This window comes from Diorhabda sublineata, chromosome 2 (assembly GCF_026230105.1).
Source record: "Diorhabda sublineata isolate icDioSubl1.1 chromosome 2, icDioSubl1.1, whole genome shotgun sequence".
In the NCBI taxonomy this organism is placed as follows: domain Eukaryota; kingdom Metazoa; phylum Arthropoda; class Insecta; order Coleoptera; family Chrysomelidae; genus Diorhabda; species Diorhabda sublineata.
Window position 1 is genome coordinate 16336661 of NC_079475.1, and position 20774 is coordinate 16357434.

At 32.3% G+C, this 20774-nt stretch overlaps 1 protein-coding gene and 1 long non-coding RNA gene across 2 annotated transcripts; one reads left to right on the forward strand and one right to left on the reverse strand.

Moving 5' to 3' along the window:
* The first annotated feature begins 39 nt into the window (after positions 1-39).
* On the forward strand, positions 40-4703 carry LOC130440777 (uncharacterized). The gene is made up of 2 exons (XR_008909559.1): positions 40-316; positions 1007-4703. It is a non-coding gene; the product is annotated as an uncharacterized LOC130440777 (long non-coding RNA).
* Positions 4394-20693, reverse strand: LOC130440775 (acyl-CoA-binding domain-containing protein 5). Its single transcript, XM_056774102.1, has 5 exons — positions 20485-20693; positions 9905-10097; positions 8598-8746; positions 6609-6736; positions 4394-5291 (listed from the first exon to the last, which is right to left on the reverse strand). The coding sequence occupies exons 1-5, from the start codon at positions 20543-20545 to the stop codon at positions 4959-4961; spliced, it is 864 nt and encodes a 287-aa protein (XP_056630080.1). The 5' UTR covers positions 20546-20693; the 3' UTR covers positions 4394-4958.
* Between the last annotated feature and the right edge of the window lie 81 nt (positions 20694-20774).

Below are 20774 nucleotides of genomic sequence, written 5' to 3' on the forward strand. Positions count from 1 at the left end.
AACTTAAATTCTTAGTTTATCTCCGCTTATCACTGAACTGATGTGCCTTCCATTGAAACCCCGTTTCAAAGTATGCTTTATGCGGTTTCAGTCAACTAATGAATTTATCTTGGTGTAAATTATGTCAAAGGAGTATAATCTTTACCTCTGCGTCTAGTCAAGATGGTGTTGATAAGATTCCTTTAGAAATTTGATTTAAATAACGCATAATGAGTTGAGATATTTATAATTAATGGTAAGTGGACTTTTGATGGATGTCTGAAAGGAACTTCATTAGAGGCATAATAATTTCCATCAGGAAAGGATTAAATAAAGAGTAAGTTTATATTTTGTGGCGTTTCTAGATGGTATATCTGTTAAATATGAAAAATTAGAAACTTATATCGGTTAACATCCTCATTAAACTCCAATTTCCTATTCATGTCTTTTACTTCAAATGTATACTCTATTTTTAATTCATTCAGTACATTTTTATATATCTTAGGTTTGTTTGGAGAAAATGTCCATGGAAAGGAAATATTAATATTACACACTGAGAGTTTACAAAATTCAAAATTTATAACTTTGTATTTGAAATTGTGACCTTTTTTTAAATTCCATATTTTTCTCATAACATGAGCTACTATTAGAACTAATCCGGTAAACAGAAAAAACGAAATGATCGATAGAATATACTTACATTTTGACCCTATAAGGCAGACTCTTGGAAAACTCTTCCAAGTTCGAAGAAATATCCTCCATAGACTCCGAAAATGTTAAGAAGTGCAAGGTGCCCTCTTCGAACATTTATTATAGATTTTTTGTGTGTTTATTTGATAAGTTGTGCTAACCAACTGAATTTGTCTACATTACAATTTTTTATGTAACACGATGTTCGACAGTATTCAATAAGAAATCTTTGTGTTTTAATACCTTTCAATAAATAATTACAATTTATGATAATTTGTGGCACTTCTGGTTTATTTATTCTAACATGCGAGTTGTTGAAGAAATTAATTTGTTATAGACCTCCCTCTCCATTCGATAAATTCAACAAAACCTCCAGAATGTATTTGAATGCTTCCCCTACTTATCTACACTACACCTAACTGCCAGGCTAGAGTTTCAACCACACCCAAAGGACTCAAGCTGTACACCACAAGAAACAAATTCAACTCAACTTTAACATTTGGGAATCCAGTTGAGGACTGCAACCATCCCAGATAAGTCCCAGCAGTCTTACTTTATTGCCGCATTATCTGCGTATTCAAAAAAAGGGCGAATAAAAGCAGTTATAAATAAAAAAAAATCAGATTTATATATTCAAAGTGTTTCAAAAAAGGGTGATTCCGTCTTTATGATAGTTAGATAGATAACGGTTTGCTCAGTAAAAAAATTTCGTAACGTATTCAAGATAAAGGGTGTTGAAGAAAAAATTCGATACTGTGTACCGTTTTCGGAATATTTTGATTTGAAAATAATGAAAAAATAACCGTGCTGTTATAAACTTATAAATTATAATTAATAAGTAAGTAAGCATTATGTGAATTAAAAATTTTTTGTTGCTTAAATGAGACCACATCGATAAAATAGATACATTTAAAAAAATGGGATTGAAGGCTGTCGTTTCTTGTAACCTTTCACAAAAATCCAATCTAATCAGTATAGGATCTTGTTGTTCAAAGTGAAATAATTATAGGTACTGAGGTATTTGAGGCCTTAGTATAAAACAAACAACAATTAGATGATTATGTATTTCGGTTCTGGAACTCAAACTGTTGTTTGTTTCATACTGAGGCTGAGTATTCATAATTATTTAACTTTGAATTTTACACGGCAATAGCATTTCCTCTGAGTTTGCCAAGGAAAACTTTCATTCATTGATAGTTATGACGTTGGTCAATAATAAATACATTTCTGAAACCTTGTTATTTGTTAAATTTTAAATTAGATATTGTTAATCAAAATGAACTCAAATTTTGGATACACTGACATGTCATTAACCTTAGGCAACTGTTTACGAAACTCTAGTGCAGCTATTACGCATTATGTAGAAGAGTTTCCTAGAAGAAACTTACCAACTATAATTACATTTAGAGCCATTGAATGGCGTTGTCGAGAAACTGGGAATGTGAGACATGAAAAAATAAATGCTGGTAGACCAAGAACAACAAGAACCATTAATAAAAAAACATATGATCTACTAGTTAGAGTGGGTTTTTGTCAAACATTACAAGAAAGGACAGTCCTCAATCTAAATTTTTTAAAATGTAATCTTTTTACGGATAAGGCCATTTTTAAGCGAAAAGCTATGTTTAACTCCCATAATATACACTACTGGTGTGATGAGAATCCACATGCCAAAAGGGTATTACATCAGCAACATTCATTTAAAGTTAATGTTCGAGCAGCAACTTTAGGTAACAAATTAATAAATTATCAGATTCTGGAAATTTAAAAGGTGATATGTACCTGAATTTTTAAAGCAATCACTTATTCGAGATATTAGAAGATTTAACGATAAACGAGCAAATATCTCTATTTTTTATACACGATAGAGCTCTACCGTACTTTGATAGGTGTAGTAATTGATTGAGTGAGTAACCATTTTCCGAATCTATGGATTGGTAGATATGCAGAAGCTCCGATTCATTGACCTCCTCGGTCATGCGATTTTAATCCATTGGATTACCTACACAGTTTGGTCGTATCTTAAAGAAAAAGTTTATGCTGCAGAGGTAAATTCACCTCAAAAATTGAGACAGAATTAATCGTCACTTCAATGACTTCATAGCTGATTCCCAACAGATTAATGGATTATTTACAAAAAAGATACACCTATTCTATTTGAATTCTATTTTATGTTATTAGCCTTTTTTTAAATATTCATCTTGTGATTTTTGGTTTAATTAATAGATTTATTATTACTTCAAACCAGCATCGGTTATTGCTTCATAATTTTCAAATTAACATATTCTGAAAATGATACACAGTATCAAGTTTTATCAAGAGTACATTTTTGTTGTAAAATTAAATGATGTTTAAGTTCACTTCAAATTTTGTTTAATAAATCTAATAATAAAAAAGTTATGTTTAATACTACTTGGTACGAACCGTGTAACAACCGTCCTCTATGAGAGTCAGACATAAAAACAAATTCATTGGATGTATCATCTTCCAAAACATATTCGTATAGAATTTCAATAAAATGTTATCAGTAGTTGCAGAAAAATCATGAAAAATTTTTCTTTCTTCAACGCCCTCAATCTTGAATACGGATGGCATTACGAAAATTTTTTACTGAGCAAACCCCAAATATTTTACAATTTTTTATCTATCCTAGAGACGGGATCACTTTTTTTTGCTGTCTCGAAAAGGTTAAAAACGTTGTTGATTCCTCGAATTAACCTTATTTCTATATATTCTTCCGCAACGCTATTGTCTTTGTTAAGTGTTACAAGGTAAACCTAACTGGGTGTGTAATTTTATTTTAAAATTTCTCTTCGTTTCATGCTTTTTGGGATGCGTTATTTTCATGAATATGGATTTCTCTTCATTCGCATTTAGGTTCTCTACTTCTGCATTTTCTATGAATTCCCAGTACGTCTTTTTTTTATTTTTTGGTTGTATTACATCATCTGCATAGACTAGTAACTATAATAAGAAATATTTTCCACTTTTTAGCTAGATAGATTATAAATTCAAGTTTTTTTTTCTAAAATTTAATCAATTCCCTCTATAATTTTGAAAGTACATGTTACTGTTACATTAGATTCAAATGACAACCAATCATCATTTGAAAAACTATTCCTGGAATTTCCAATCAGCATTTTTCGATTCATTATTATATTTTAAAATCAAGTAATAATTTTCTTCCTTTTATTCCAAACCAAAATAATATAAAACTTCATATATACATAAATAACAACAACAACATAGTACATTACATAAGTTTAACTTGTATATCACCAAATTGTAAAAATAAAGTAGTCTTACAACCATATCAGTAAAAAAGATACTGGTTAAGACTAGTTGCAATTAAAAATCCCATTAAAATATTACACCTCAAAAAATATTTATAATATTGTACGAACAAAAAAAAAGGACACGACATCTTACACATAAATTTAATAAAAAATAATCAGAACAGAAATTTAGGTCATCCAAACAAGATCACGTCAAGTAGCCCCTCCATTTTCCACTTAATCATAAAAATTTGATCTATCATTTTTTTTTCATAAGTAGTTACCACGATTTTGAAAATTTTGATTATAACAATAATTTTTTTAAAATGAAAATTTTGAGTACTTTTAATTAAAAAATTGATTAACTCATTCATTGCCGGCACCGTCCCAGGGGCCTTCGACCAATCACGGTAAAAAATGTTTTATTTCAAAGATAAGTTTTTATGTAATTTTGTTTTTTTTTTAATATCTATTAGTTTCAAACAAATGTTTTTTTGAATTTTTAAACTAATGTATTACCAAAAAAAAAAATGAAAAAATTGGACATTGGAAGTCCTAGAGGCGTTGTCCAGCACACGGCACGCGCTCTATTTTTTGTTTTACAGATATATTATGACCTATCAACCAGAACTTAACTAAAAAACATAAATATGACCATGAAAGATATAGAAACTTAACAGAGGCTGAGAAAAGGCATACCGAAAAAGTTGTATTAGCACCTTTCTATAATTTTCTTGTCAATAAATATGTAATATTCAATTTCTGTATTTTTATTATCATAGTATAAAATCTTCTGAAGAAGATGTTGAAAAATTAAATGGTGAATATTTCTCTTGTTCATATAAATTATCTATAAAAATGCACTTTTTTGATGAAATTTGTAGCATATATTGGTAAAATATGTATGGCATTCATCACAAATTATGACTGCTGAAATATCTCTGAAAACCTGCAAACACATTGTAATTATATACTCGGTAGGATGTCTGTGTCCTTTCGTTATTTTTCTAAGCTTTAGTTTCGTCTAGAATAATATCGATTTAAAATAAGGTGAGTGATAAAAGGCCAAATTATTACAAAAACCAAAAATTGTTTCGATACTCCTGAGAACATTCCCCTTTGTCTTGCAACTAGCGATGTTTTTGATGATTCCAAAGTACTGACTTTTTGTGATAATTTCTCAATATCTACACGAAGACTTTGAACTGCTTTTGTGATTTCCTGGGATATATCAATATTTGAAGTTGATTTAATTTTTGGCCTCGCAATATGTTGACTTTGAGAATTGTTAACATATCCGTTTGGGATGGTTTCATTGTACGTGTTATTTCTTAATGGAACAGGATTCTAAAAGAAAAAATACTCGTTAAATAACATCATAACTACAACATATGAACTAAGAAAATTGTACTTCAGTCCACATTGGCTGTTGATTTGAAGCTGTAAAGTAATTATCTGTCACACCACAGTCATTACCTATTTTGAAAGTTGGTACTTCATAAAAGTCATATGGATTTGACAATGGCAGCGCCATTTGTGTGTCAGTCACACGACTCACATTATAGTTTTGGGAACCTAACAAGTAAACTGACACCAGTAGAATGCTGAATCGAATTCACACACTTTTTATCTTTACCTTTTTACATTTTTTCGTTTGTTAAAAGATTTGAATAAAATTATATTTTCTAAAAAGTAGTTTTGAGTAACTATAAATTTAATTTTATTTCATAAAACGTAATTATGTTTTCCGGAAGCAATATCGACGTATTATAAGCTAGTAGACAGATAATTCATTACATTATTAAAATATACCTGATGTGAAAAGGCCCCCAAGTTGTTTTAATGACTCCTACCATACAATTTAGTTGAATAACTCAATTCACTACTGTGTTAAAAAAAAACAATTTATTAAGTAAATTGAGAATAAATAAAGTTACTTTTGGTTTCAACAATCTGACTAAAGTACTCGAGGAATATCAAACTATTAAGAACCCAGCATCCGTGTACAAACTGCCTTAAATACTAAATCTTATCGTATACAATAATAACTATAAAGAAATATAAAATTAGTAGAAAATTAGATGAAATATAAACAATTTATCGGTGATTACAAAATTATTGAGGTTAGATTTCATAGTCATAAACAATTTGAATCAATTAACTATATTTTTAACAGATCTCAAGAAATGAGGTTAGTTCCTATAAGAAGTGATGAAATAATTCGTTGAAATCCAAATTATTGGGGAATAAAATTCTCAAAGTAGGACCCAAATTATTTTTATCGAATAAGTATGTATCAAGTACCATATAATATAATATATGTAGGGAAAGGACAAACTTCGTTATGGAGAGAAAATTCATTCCAGTTGAAATTTTCACTGTTTATTATTTTGTTTTATTCATTTATCCTACTCATCAAATGCTTACCTACAACCTTTCAAGGGCTGGGGTTTTGATAATGTCATTTGTCTGTACAAGATTGCTCTAATCCGTATAATGTGATGTTGATCTCTGTAGTTTCCACTTCAAATTGATTTAAAAATATTAAATTATTAATTGTATATTGTACGTACAATTCGGCACTCTATCGGTTTTCAATTTATACCAATTATTATAGATACTTGATAGATATCCTCAACAATACAGATTAGAAATTAACATTACCTCGATTGTGTCAATATATTCATCATCACTGTGATCAGATTCATCTGGTGTACTATTAGATACAGAAGGAGTTGACGTAGAGCTAGCACTTTTAGATCCAAACCGAATTGGAGAACCTTCTCTGGATGCTGCAATATTTCAAAATTAATTCAGCGTATTAGTACAATAATATTTCGATTTACGTTGGGTTTAAAAAGAAAAAAGTGAATAAAAGTTTTTCAAAATAATTCAGGGTACATAATATCAAGAATACGTCGATTGAAGTACCGCATTACAATAACCTGTTGTCAAGACACATAATACGATGTCTGGTTTAAATTTTCTAACTATTCGGCACGCCATAACAGAAATTTGGCAATATTTTTACTCCGCTCTCATTTCTTCTTGCAACGCGTCAATCGCTTGCTTACGTCACCAGCGCCGATCGAGTTCCGCCCGACAAGCTACAGCAGCATCCAACAACACGTTATTTTATTTTACCATCCTTTCGCGTGGTATTTGTTGTATTTTTTGTTAGGATATCGAAGCCTAGATTGATAAAGGTTTGTTATAAATATTGTATTGTATGTCTAAGGGAGAAAAATTAGGGAAAAAATGGTGTCATGCAATGAAAAAGGACAGTAAAAGGAATATTGTTTTATAAAGTTTATAAAGATAATTTCAACGTAAGTAGGTTATTTACGATACAGGGTAGCTTGATGTATTATTGTAACAATAATGTAGTAGTTTTAGGGTTACTTGTGATTTGATTTTTTGTTTTTTTTGCATTGGTTTAGCGTCCGTACATAGTGTTGTATGGATTTGGGGTTTGCGACACAAAAGATCTATTGTGTGTGCTCTGGAGTGTGTCCCGGAATCCATTGTAGTGTAATTTTATTTTTCTTGTCCAGCACCCGTAGAGTTCCAACCCTCCCAAATTGTCCGGAATACTCCGGTTATAATAATTAACCTCCCGGAGAGCAATAATTTCCACGGTTTTTCTAAAAATTAAATGCATCCGTCGCTATTCCATCGCTTGGCGACTACAACACCGTGCGCCGCTCCGTCGCCGGTTTAAACTTCTTCCGTGTCGCCGTTGCGGTGTCTGACTCGCTTCGTGCCTGACTAAGTAAGACACCGCCGACGTGTCACTTACCCCCGCGGCTTGCCGAGTATGTCGCGCGTTTGCCTTTTGTGCTCAGTCTAATTAGAGAAATCATTCAATGAAATGCTGTCGCGGTAACGGAAGGTAATAAATAATTTGAGGAAACTGGATCATGATAACTCGGGAGGTAAGAGTAGAACAGATGCAAAGAAGAAAAAGTTTTACTGTGCTTAAAAGAACATATGTGGTTATCGAAAAAAGACAAGTTCACAGCAAAATATAACATATGTTAACATTTATTTTCGGCCAAGTATGACTAAATGGGAGGGAAAGGTACTAAGGAGGATTTTCGGAGGAGTGCGATAGCAAAACAAATGAAGAAGAAGCACAAACGCAGAGATCAAAGTACTGTATGGTCAAGTTGAGATGAGATATGTGGTAAGAGCAAAAAGACTCCGTTGGATGGGGCATATTGCAAGAATGGAGGAAGAGAGTTGGGTGAAAAGATCCTTGTTAAAGGGATAAGAAGTGAAAAGGAAAAGAGGGCGTCCGTAAATGGTCTACTATTATTATTCTTTTCAATTTTTATTATTTTTGAAGGCTTCTACCCTGGTCTAACATGCAAAAAGCTCATTCATCTTTCTAGGACTTAAATTCATGTTATTAAAATAATGTACAAAATATATTTTTGAAAAAATTTATTTCTTGATGTTACGAGGTTTTGCTTTAATGGATGTACAAGGTTTGCCCTTCACATAAACCTTAATGAAGGTACGAGATTACCTTTTAAATGTTTACTAATTAGTTTTGGTAATTACAGTAAAGTTACATCCAAATTATTTGAAACAACTTTTGATCGTACTTCTAACAAAAATCGAAATATTGATAAATTGAACGTTACTTACCCAAAGGGGAATTTGGCTGTGATCTCACCCTCTCCAAAACATCTCCAGCTATTAGCTCTAAATCGTCAATATTAATTGAGTCCAATTCATTGGTAGGAGCTTCTAAGAAATTGGCGACTTTATCTGAATAACTCATAGTTTCAACTATTCTAAAATGAAATTCAATATTTAGGAAGAATATTATTATATGACGAAGTGCTCTAAAACTCGTGACGATTTTTAATACGTTGAGATAAGAATGCGCCAACTCAGTTCGAGGATATTTCAGGTAAACGAAAAGGTAATCTAATCCACTTTGCAAAGTTGAAAAATCCAAAAATTAAAGCCTAGAATTTTTAAATACTTAAAACTGCATTTCAGAAGTAGGTAGATACAAAAACAATATACAATAGAGAAATGAATTTTTTAAATTTTCAGAAGCCGTAATTTGAGGAATTCCATATAACATAATAGGGTTTTTTCTTTTAATTCTTTGATCAATATTAATAGAGAAAAAAAATATTGAAAATTCAAAAATTTTGTAGGTAGTTTAAACATTTCAATAAGACCGCCATATTGCGTGACGTCATAGGTATAAAATAAACACTGAACATTTGGTACAAAGTAAATACGACAGTTATTTTCTCGGTTATTCTAAAATAAGCGTTATTATTAAACTTTGATTAATCTGAAAAATGGTATATAAATTGTGTTTTGTGGCAGGATGTAAAAATACCACGGCTAAAACACCTGATAAAGTGTTTTATGATGCCAAGAAATTCAAATATACAACAAAAATGGTTTCAAAGTGTTGGTCGTTTTAACAATCCTGCAAGATGCAAAATTTATTCAATTTATTTTTTTATGTAGAAAAATGATTTTTTTATGTGTAACTAATAAATAAAAACTGTATTATAACAGCAAACGCTACGTTTCAGGCAACTATGACCTCGTGATCATCAAGCAGACACCTGTTCAATATTTTTATTAAACTTATAACGTCACAACTGAGTGAGAGTGGAATTAACTGAGTGGCGAGAAAGAACAGAGAACAGAATCGGATGGAGAGTGATGGTAAAAAGAGTAGTGGAGGGAGTAATTTGTTTAATTGTAAAAAATAATCCAACCGTGAGCCTTCAAGACCTGAAGTGCTATAATATATATATTACACCTCTAATCGACTCAAACAAATGGCCTGAATAATTAATAATTAAAAAAAAGTTGTTATCAACATTAATTTTTGTAATAACCCAACAGTTACATTTTTTCATGAACACACTGTATAATATCTCACACTTTTATTAATCTATTTTGTCATTGTTACTCACGTATGAAGTTCGTTAACATATTTATTCATAGCTTCCTGTTTAGTCATATCACCAAGACTTTTCCATGCATCATATTTAGCTCTACCGACGAGATCCCAAAATGCCGGACGGGAACCAGTACAGGGACCATTTGTAGCTTGTTTATAATAACCATAAAATCTTAACATCAAATCGTTACTAGGTTGATATGATCCTAAAATAATTGAAACAAAAACTTGATACTTCTGTTCGGAATACTGTTTGTTTATTAAGCGGACCACTCACGATACTGCGGCGTCGTACGAACGCAATTTGATCGCGTGTGCCCGATGCTTTAACGAAATCGTACGATTTGACCGCATTCAGACAGATCTGACTGCTGCAGTACAACACCGTCAATTGCATCGATGTTTTATCTGCTAACCGGTTCATTCTTGTTGAAATAACAATACAGAGACTTTTTTTAAATTGTACCAATTGACTAAGTGAACACCGTTTCATGAGCCTGTTGTTGCACAAAATCTGCGATTTAATTTATTTTTGTTTCATTACGCACAAATGCGAGAGAAGCTAATAAAATATTACATTGTGGTGTGACTACACTGCGTCGTACGTAGTACCGTGTGTGTCCTCGCCAAATTTTCAATTGTACAACACCGTCGTACGATCCTGTCGTATGACTCCGCATTATCATGAGTGGTCTGCTTTAGATTAAATTGGGGACTGTGACTCGCAAATACACGGTCCATGAGTTCTTTGCCTAACATAGAAGGGAAAATCATAAATAAAAAAACTATGATTATTTTTCAATATATTCTCACACACTTTTCAGAACGTCTGACTAAAGCTTCTATCTTTATACAGGTTGTTTCGGAATAGCACTCCAATCTCTCGGGAAATGATTCTATAGCTAAATATAAGGAAAAAAGTTGGTATAACAAACCAAATACGCTTCGTAAGCGAGTCTGAAATTGTCATGCAAATTTCTTTGGTCTATACGTATTTTAACCCGAAAAATTGAATAAAATAGGTCTCAGTAACTGTAGTAGTTTTTACGTAAAATAGAAAAAACTCAACTTCAAAATAATACATCTTTTTTACTTTCGGAGTAGAATAACTGTTAAATGCCTAATAAATGCATTAAACTTTCAAATAAAACTTACAGAAAATTTAATTCCGAAGAGAATGATATGGACAACCTCAATAAAAAGTTATTTACACAATTTGCTCATTTTTGTTTTGATTTTCATTCAGTAAAATGAAGATATTTTCAACTTGCATTTACTTTTTATTGAAAAACAACCGGTTTATATAATTCTACGAGTGTTGACAGTGAAATCCTCGTAAACGGCTGGACCGATTTGAATGAATTATTTTGTGTGTTTTCAAGTTGATTCGAGGATGGTTAAAATTCACTAAAAGTCCGACAGATGGCGCGGCAGTCGGTATCTGGGTTGTCCGATTTGAATGAATTTTTTTGTGTGTTTTCAAGTTGATTCGAGGATGGTTAAAATTCACTAAAAGTCCGACAGATGGCGCGGCAGTCGGTATCTGGGTTGTCCGATTTGAATGAATTTTTTTGTGTGTGTTCAAGTGGATTCGAGGATGGTTTAGATTCACAAATAATTCCGACAGATGGCGCTGCAGTAGGTATCTAGATTATTTATCTATACCGCAGGTAAACTGCTGAATCATTTCATTCATTTTGTGTATGTATTCATTCAATGCATTTAATTTTTTTGTACGCCGTGTTTTGATATTATATATATCGCATTTACATAAATATTGAGCGTATTATATTCAGATATAATTACGTGCATAGAATTTCGTTTATTTTTCGACATTTTAGTTTGAGTGTATTATAATAAGTCTGTTTCGTTATTTTGACATTCCAATTTTTTGCACGGTGTCTTTTGATATTTTAGGTGTCGCATTTAAGTGTATTATATTCACATATAAATTACGTACATAAAACAATTCTTCGTAGACGAGGAGGAAAGTTTTTCGTGGGACTCGAAATCAATTACTCCAAAACCGTCGGTTAATTAGATCGGCAGAAGACAATGAAAATGTAAGAAACCTGCATTCAGACGTGATAATGAAAGTCAAGAGCAACGCAACGTACGCCTTCGAGCTAATGCATTGAGACCCATCAACGAAACACCGAAACATTCAGAACACGTGAACAACAGCGTTTGTAACTTGTATTGACACGTGCATCGTTTCTTCTTCTTGCATTTGAATATGAGTCGGACATCGACTATTATTCACATTCACAAATTGTAACCGATGCTATGAACAAACAATGCCAACACTTTCATGTACTGAAATATAAAGGTGAATTGACTGAAGCTACATCCTCATAAAAATATTTTTCACCAACTCGCATTAAGATAAAATTAAACAAACAATATTTGTTATAACGAATTGTTTTTAGAAAAATTGATGTTATTTCAAAATAAAGAATTACAAAATTATTATATTATTTGTCTTTCATTTCTTACTTTGTTTAATATCCTAATCGCTTGATATAACATGCAGGACAACATCTGTCGGGTCCGCTAGTGCTATTTAAAAAATATGATACATCTTTAGGTTCAAAATGTTCGTACATTACAATTAAATCTTTTACCACTTAACTCGACCTTCAGCTTTGCCAAGAAAAAATCTTCAAAGCCAGATCAGGGCTATATGGTGGCTGTTCAATCTCTGTAAAGTCACATTCAAGTACAGTAGCCTTGGAAAGCGAATCAATATGGAATAAAATTGACATGAAGCAAGCACACACTTCGGCTAATTTTTGCTGCGTTTCTTTTGATAATTTTTTGACGTAACAGCGTTAGTAAGTCAGCTCCAAAATATTATAGCTATTACTTTTTGGTTGCTTTTCGTGACCTTTGCTTCTTTTGGCACAGGCTCTACTTGCCAATGCTACTCTGTGGAATCTCTTTTGGATGTCGGATCATAGTTTCATCACCTGTTACAATTACACTTTTTTGGTCTTGAGGGCAAATCTATGCCAAGCTTCGCACTGCCTCGAGAATTCAAGGCACCTCCTTTGCACTAATTGTCATATTTAAATGCTCATGCGGGCTCCTTAGAACACTTATTTTGGAAATGGCAGTGTGGTGTATGGTTACGTTGAAAATAACACTTACGTCTTATGCTGACTCCGGACATTGATGAATATAAAAACTCACTTTATTTGAAAATTAGACATATCAATTAATTTCGATAGCCGGCCATAAATGATAGTCTCTTTAATTTGAGCTCCTGGTCAATAAGATTTCTTTTTATTGGCCTAGAGCCGGAAATATTACACCGCTATTTATTTGTATTATTTCAAAATTCAACGATAAAATTTCATATTTCAATAATAAACATATATTTTATTAAAATGACTCGACTCTAAACTGCAATTACCCAATTTATCTCATATTCTCGAAAATGTTGTCTCACAGAGGGTCGAAAAGCGGCAATTAATCTATAGTTATAAAAACAAAAGCATGGTTCCTAAAATTTGCCTAGGTAAGGTTCTAATGCACGTCTTTTCTGAGTTTCGAGCAGGTAGAACGAGTTTTCGGTCGGCTAAGAACACAGACTTTCTTATAGCCTTTATCCAGCTAGGTAGGCTTCAGCATATTGTCAACCTTCAAGCAGTGGTTGTGTGTTGTAAAGAATTCCAAAAAACGAATTAGTGATTCAGAAATCGTCTTTAAGGTATGTGCTTTATTTTTTATGTCCAAATATAGTCCGTATATATACAAATAAAATAAGTAATGGCTGATTTTATTTAAAATTTGTTGTAATTTTACTTTGTGTAAATCCGCAAAAATTTCCAGACCGTCGTAACGTAAATAACTAAAACATTAGTTAAACATTCCTAAATAAATTACTGAGCTTTTATAGGCGCGTTCAAGTGCGTTTTAAAGATATACTGGTTTTATTTGGACCTTGTCCATAAATACCTGATAATTTGATAACATCTTAAGCTATACTACTATTTCTTTTATTTATTATGATATTATTGTATTATTTACTTTTGCCTCTCGCTTCTTTATGTTTCTTTTCTGTAGTCGTACTATTTTTTACAGTGAAAATAATGACCAGAAGGCGGTACTTATTCGTTATACCACCCCCACAGAAATTGCGAAGTATGAATAATAAAAGTATATGGAAGACTATTTTACATAAAACAATGGCGGAGAGAGTGAAAAAAATTTTTAATTTTTTGGAAATTTTGTAAAATTTTGAAAGGTATTGTACTAGGTGGCATTAGTCGGAAATTTTCGCGTGGGACTGTAATTTGTTTATTTACTGTTTGGTCGAGGGGGAAAATGTAAGCTTACATTCGATTGATGATAATTGTTATTGTTATTTGTTGATTGAATTTCGGTTTCGTTTCACAATTCGGATTTCGGTTCGAATTATTTTTCAGGTGCTGTTAGTTTATAACAAAGACATGTCCGTGCGTTAGAATGTGTAGGAGATAAAGAAGGTGCAGTAAAATTCTTTCAAGACCGTGGTATAATAAAAAAGTGCCTTTTTGCAGGAAGAAACATCCTTTGACTGTTAAATCAGCGGTAACTATGATCGGCGGATATGCAGTAATCGCTCATGTAGGGAGGTGAAGGGACTAAGGATCGGTACATGGTTGGAGGGTACCAGACTATCACTAAAGACCATCGCTCTTTTCATATATGCCTGGTCGCAGGAGTATTCCTCATGCAAATTTATAGAACGAGAGCTGGCTATGAGCGATTTGACGAATTATTTAAGGGAAGTTTGTGCGAACTCATTGCTCCGAAATAAAAGGAAGATCGGGGGACCCGGCATGACTGTGGAAATTGAAGAGTCGTGCTTCTCGAAAAGAAAGTACAATCGCGGTATGATGTACTTTCATCAGTGGGTTTTCGGAGGAATATGCCGTGAAGATGGTGACTATTTTTTAAACGCGGTCCCGGACAGAACAAAAGCAACTCTTATGACAGTTATTTGTAAAAGTATTAAGAGAAGTAATAGTATTAATATCTAATAAATAGAAGGCGTATGGGACGATTCCTACATTGCCAGGCATGAATTTTTAGCACTATACGGTCAATCACTCTGAAAATTTTGTTGATCTCGAAACCGGAGCTCACACGCAGCGAGTTGAATCCATGTGGCGAAATGTCAAGAGAAGAAATCGACGCGAATTGGGAACGAGTAGGCAAATGCTCTATTCGTACCTGTGCGAGTTCATGTGGAGGTCTAGGTAAATGAAGATATTGCTGATTTCGATACAAAATTGTGAAAAACATTATATACTTTTATTTACATATATGTTTCATAAATAAATTTTATGATTTTCACGTGATCTTTTTTGAGATTATGTATGTAGAATTTTTTGAAAATATATTTTTTTTGCATTCTCCTTCTAATTTTAATTGCTTTTCTGTATTTCGTCGTTATTATTATTAGGGTTCACTCCAACATGGCGACACAGCGACAATTGTCGCCAAATCATCAAGAAATGTCGCCAAAATCATACACATCGACGACAAATTTGTCGCCCAATATATTTTAAAAAAAACCTATGTTTTATATTTACTGTGCTGTTTTTGCATAAAAGAATTTATATATGCCGTAAAAATATGTATAAAAGTGTGTGTAGCATGCATATGTTAATTTTTTTACCTTTGTCTACCACGTTATATTTTTGGACCACTAAATCATAACTTAGGTGGTCCTTTTGGACCACTAAATTTTCATTGCTGGTGTGAACCCTAATTATTATTATTATTTTGGTGGTGGTGGTGGTATAACAAAGAAGGACCCGAGGGCAACTTTTTGACGTTTTTTATGAAAAGGACCGATTGGGGCGCCCAGAGCTGACGGGGTATCTTATGAGATATTTGATAAGACACTTCAAAATCGAGGCTGATGAAAAGGCCATTTATTCGAAACTTGATCAAATGCGCAAGGAAAACAGACAGATTTATATATAATTTATATTTCAACAAACTCAGACAGAAAAGGATCCGAGTGTTGAGCTACAACCAGGACCTCATTTGAACGTCTCCGTGGTAGCCCAGCACCAAAATTTTCTAAGAGCGAGAGAACAACACGTCGAAAGACTGCAAAACTTTCATCATCGTTTGAAAGCTGTAAGCAAAAAACTTAAGGATGAGGGGAAAACTTGTCTCTGAAGCTGTGTTGACCACCCCGGCTGATAGAATAAAATACGCTTGGCGAAAGACTTAAAAGGCTAAAGAACCCATTCCACTTACCCCAGATAAAGCTTTCTCAGTGATGATTAACGGGAAAGATACCAAATATTCCTATCTTATACGTTGATGGATAGCAAAAGAACATTTCGCAAATATAGTAACAATAATAATCCTTTATTATTGAAACAAAAATAATCCTTTATTATTGAAACAAAAATTAACAAAAACGAAAATATCCATAATTTGTTAGCATATAGTACCTGGGGCACAGGTAGTGCCTTATGGGAGTTGAAAGTGAAATTAAATAAGAAGTTGGTTACAGTATTTTTTAACAATAGTGTACAGTGTCCTCTTATGACAAGCTTTTAAAAAAGTTTTGCTGAATCAGCTTCCGAAGGTTCACTTTAAACCTGTTCACACTAAGAATTCTAGTCCCTCTTAGCAGCTGATTGTAGTACCTTAGTTCTTGAAATGCAATCGATCTTTGGCCCATTGTAGTTCTTGCTGTTGTGGTTCGTAGATAGTCTGCTGATCTGACACTGTGATGGAGAATATCCCTCACCACATTAAAGGAGATTGTGGAGTGTACCTCTCCTCTTCAACATCTGTGTATGAAGTTGACTGCTCGCTGTATGTATACAGATCTCACATTTAAAATTCCGTTTGGAAGGTATAAGCCTGAAGATAAGGCAAACCAAAGACTCGTTTGATAGCTTTGTTTTGCAGAGCATTCAACGGAAGAAGATGTGTGGCAGCAGCATTCCCCCACACTAGTGTCAGGTATGAGAGGTGGGAATGGATAAATGAGTAGTATAATGTTAGTAAGTGTTTGGAAGACAAAATAGTGGAGGTTTTCCCAAGCATACCAAGTGCCTGTGCTACCTTCCTGCAGGTAATGCTTATATGTGCTTCCCATGAAAGTTTGTAGTCTATAAGATATCTACACCTCTTATCATAAGCTCCGTGGAGCAAAATCACGTTGCTACACACGAAGAGAAGGTCAAATTGAATGCTTGCTGTACATTTCGTACAATAAATAGTATTCTCGAGAAATTTGTATGATACTATGTCTGTTTAAATATTCTGAACACAATAATTATTCGATAACTACCTACTATGTATGATTCCGTCTTTTTGTATTTTTATTGAAATTTTTCATTCATTTTATTGGCACTCCAACAAGTTTTCCACTAGGTCAAAGTGGTTTTGAATTTATTAAGTCAACTTAATAGTTCAATTAATAATCTTGAATAGAAAATTACTTTGAATTGAGTTATATCGATACATATTTAATTAAAAACGCGTCGATATGATATACAAGGTCAAATAGGTTATCAGCGTCAAATGTTTTTTGTGTGGGTAATTAAGCAACCTTATTATATTTTTGCTTTTTCTACTAATGCTTTACGCAAATTTGAGAAAACTTTACTTTTAACTCAATATTTATATTATTTTTCGAATCTATATCGTCGGCTTAGGTCGCAAACCACGTAGGCAACTCTGTTTTTTTTCTTATGTCAAGATTCTGATACCATTAGATACAGAATTACTGAACGAATCTAACAAAAAAACTCGTGTAAGCTCAAAAAAATTCAATACAAATTAAAAATTTAAATAGAAAACCTCGCAACTCCAGACCCTCATTTTGTTGAAAGCTAACCGATAATCCTTGTACTGTTTTTCTTCAATTATTTTCTCGAAGTTTATTTTCTGGCTACTATTTCTATCCTTTATTAAAAAAATAACAGGTCAAGCCTTAATTCAATTTTCTTCATTGTTAATTTTTTTGTATCTACTGTAAAATTTGGTGCTATGGAGGTTTGCGAATCAAGCCGACGATCTTAATCATTTCCAGATAGCAAATAGTGATGTTCATTGGCGTACCGTAAAAATAATAAAAAACAAATTTCTAATTGCTCTGATTTGAATTTCTAATTGCTCTGATTTGAATTTCTAATGGCTCGCTAGTACTTGCATACCCTGAAGTGGTGTAAAATATTTTTTGCCAAAAAATGGGAAATGAGAAATATTATCTAGTTCATATTTTTGAAACCTTGTCTACGAAACACCCAACAAAGCTGAAATATGTAATATTATACAGAGCGTTTATAGGGTAATTTGCTAATATTTCCATGTCTGTTATGTTTAGAAAAAATATATACATATGTAGGATTGAGATTATTGCTCTACTCCATCTTATAGCCACGCAAGAGACACGAGTTCTCTTCAGCAGCCTAAAGCCGACAAAACACTCGAGTCAGTCGGGAGTAAGACGTAGAAGGTAAATATTACGCAACTGCTCATTAACTTATAAACCACAAACACGAATATTTTTACTCAGTTCTCTTGTTTACATTGTACATAAGTAAAGTGTTTCCATTGTTTAAATTCTATAATAAAATTGTTTTCCTTCTAACCGACGAAGTATTAAGAAGAAAAAACCCTAGACAACCATATATAAATTTTTCTCTAACTGGTAAGAACGCTTGACATTTAATCTGGGTTGACACGTAACAAAATGTTATTTTTTATGAATTTACTTTTTTCCCGGATATTATATAAAACAGGTGCATGAACTGGGACCAATATCTCGACCTTCTTAAAGTCGATAAGGAACATCCAATCGAGATGGTAGTGGACAGTACTCAGAAATTGAACTTAGTAGCCTCAAAAACTACTCAGCTAATGATTACTGCATACTAGAACAGCAGTACACTCAAAGTTCTCAAAATCAACCGAGACGTGCCCTGGTGAAATCACTATCTACTACATTTAAGACAAAAAACATTAATATTTCAAAGTTCCATCCCGTCATATCAAGTAAATCCCACTAAATGATTTCAAACAGCAACAATAAACTACGGTGATACAAAATCCAGCTAAAACAAAATATCCTTAAAATAGTTACCAATTGTATTTATTATTGCAGGAACTATTTGATATATCAAAAAAATCAAACACCGTCATTGTTTCAAATTGCTTTCTACAAACCAATAACAGTGGTGCCGATAATATCTACCAGACATAAACTTTCAAAGACCTTTGTTTTGTCTTAGATCTCACTCTTGTAAGTCCTGTAGCACAACATAAAATCGGCAATCCGCTTTCAAACCATATGCACATTCGCATTGATCTTAAATTAAATGCCGAACAACAAAGAGATATATATCTGAGATGCACAAACTCAGACCAATATCTCAACCTTCTCAATAACGATGAGGAACACCAACTACTCAGAAATTGAACTCAATAGTCACCGAAACTACTCAGCTAATAATTTCAGATTTGTGAAAAACATGAACTCATACATGCCAATGGCTTTTTCAATTGAATCAGTAGTAGTGGCAAAAAGTGAGAGTGAACAAAAACCATTAAATATCATTCTATGCTGTCAATATATTTTACTTTCCAAGTACCAAGTAAACCAAAATATCAGTATTATGTAGAACTATGTTTATGGTATATTTTCTAATAAAAAACACTGCAAAGTTTCATAAAAAAGTTACCAATTAATTTTATTATCAGGCATCGTTTCCCTTGTAAAATAATGTCAAATAATACTTAAAATAATATTATTTGTCAAAAGCTATGCTTATGTATTGATTTTAATAATAACTGATGAATAAAAAAATTCAAGCATTCCACAGGAATATTATATTTGGTTCTATCACTAAAATTGGATCCAAATAACCTATCATTGGCCTATGTTCTAATATTTATTAATTACACTATATAAACAAATTTTATATTCCATTTATCCACTTATAGAGTTAGAAAAAGAGCCTGTGAAGTTGACAAAGTCTATAAAGGCGGAACATTTTTGTCTGTACTCTCTAGAATAGGTAAAAATACTCTGGGGGTTACAAACCAAGTTGAATAATCTACTCTTTTATGCTCAAACCATGATATTCTCTCATCTCTATTCAGATACTAAATTATGTTAACCTGTAATATATCATCATACTTTCTAAAATTTTGAATCGTCGAAAAAGAGAATGTAAAAACATACTGATCAGTATGTACCACTCTGAGATGTTTGTGTATTAAATTGTAAGAAATCTCTAAAATTCATCTTGAAACCCTAGGTATGTATGATTGAACAATTAATCATGTTGAAGGAAAAATACCTTTGTATATCAATAATAAACCAATCAGTAGAAGTTTCATTTTTAAAGCGAATATGCTAATTTATTTAGATAAGTACTCTAAATATATTTCAAGTCTGTGAAATATGTTGAGATCTGAAAAACCTGAGTAGAATGTCATGCATAAATTCAGAATATAAAAAATTATTTCCAAATTTATAACCATGTGACTATCAAATTCTAATCAAAAAATGTGTCGCTAGATAACTGTTACACTTGAGTACCATTTTGAAAAACAGCAACTTACCATTCTTTGGTAAACTTCTGATTACATTAACTGCTGCATTAAATTTTTGTTCAGTTGTCATAGTTAATATCTGTAAATTAAAATATAGTTGTAATTCGCAGCTTTCTATAATTTCCTAAAATTTTCACGAGAAAACACTAAACACTATACTATAGCTTTAAATTTGACTTTTCCTTGTTGTCATCAGTAGAACAACACGGCACCACTCCATACAAGGGTCAATAATTGACGTATATTATACAGTGCCGCGAAAAAGCAAGCATTATGAAGTAATTTTTGAAAAATCTTCA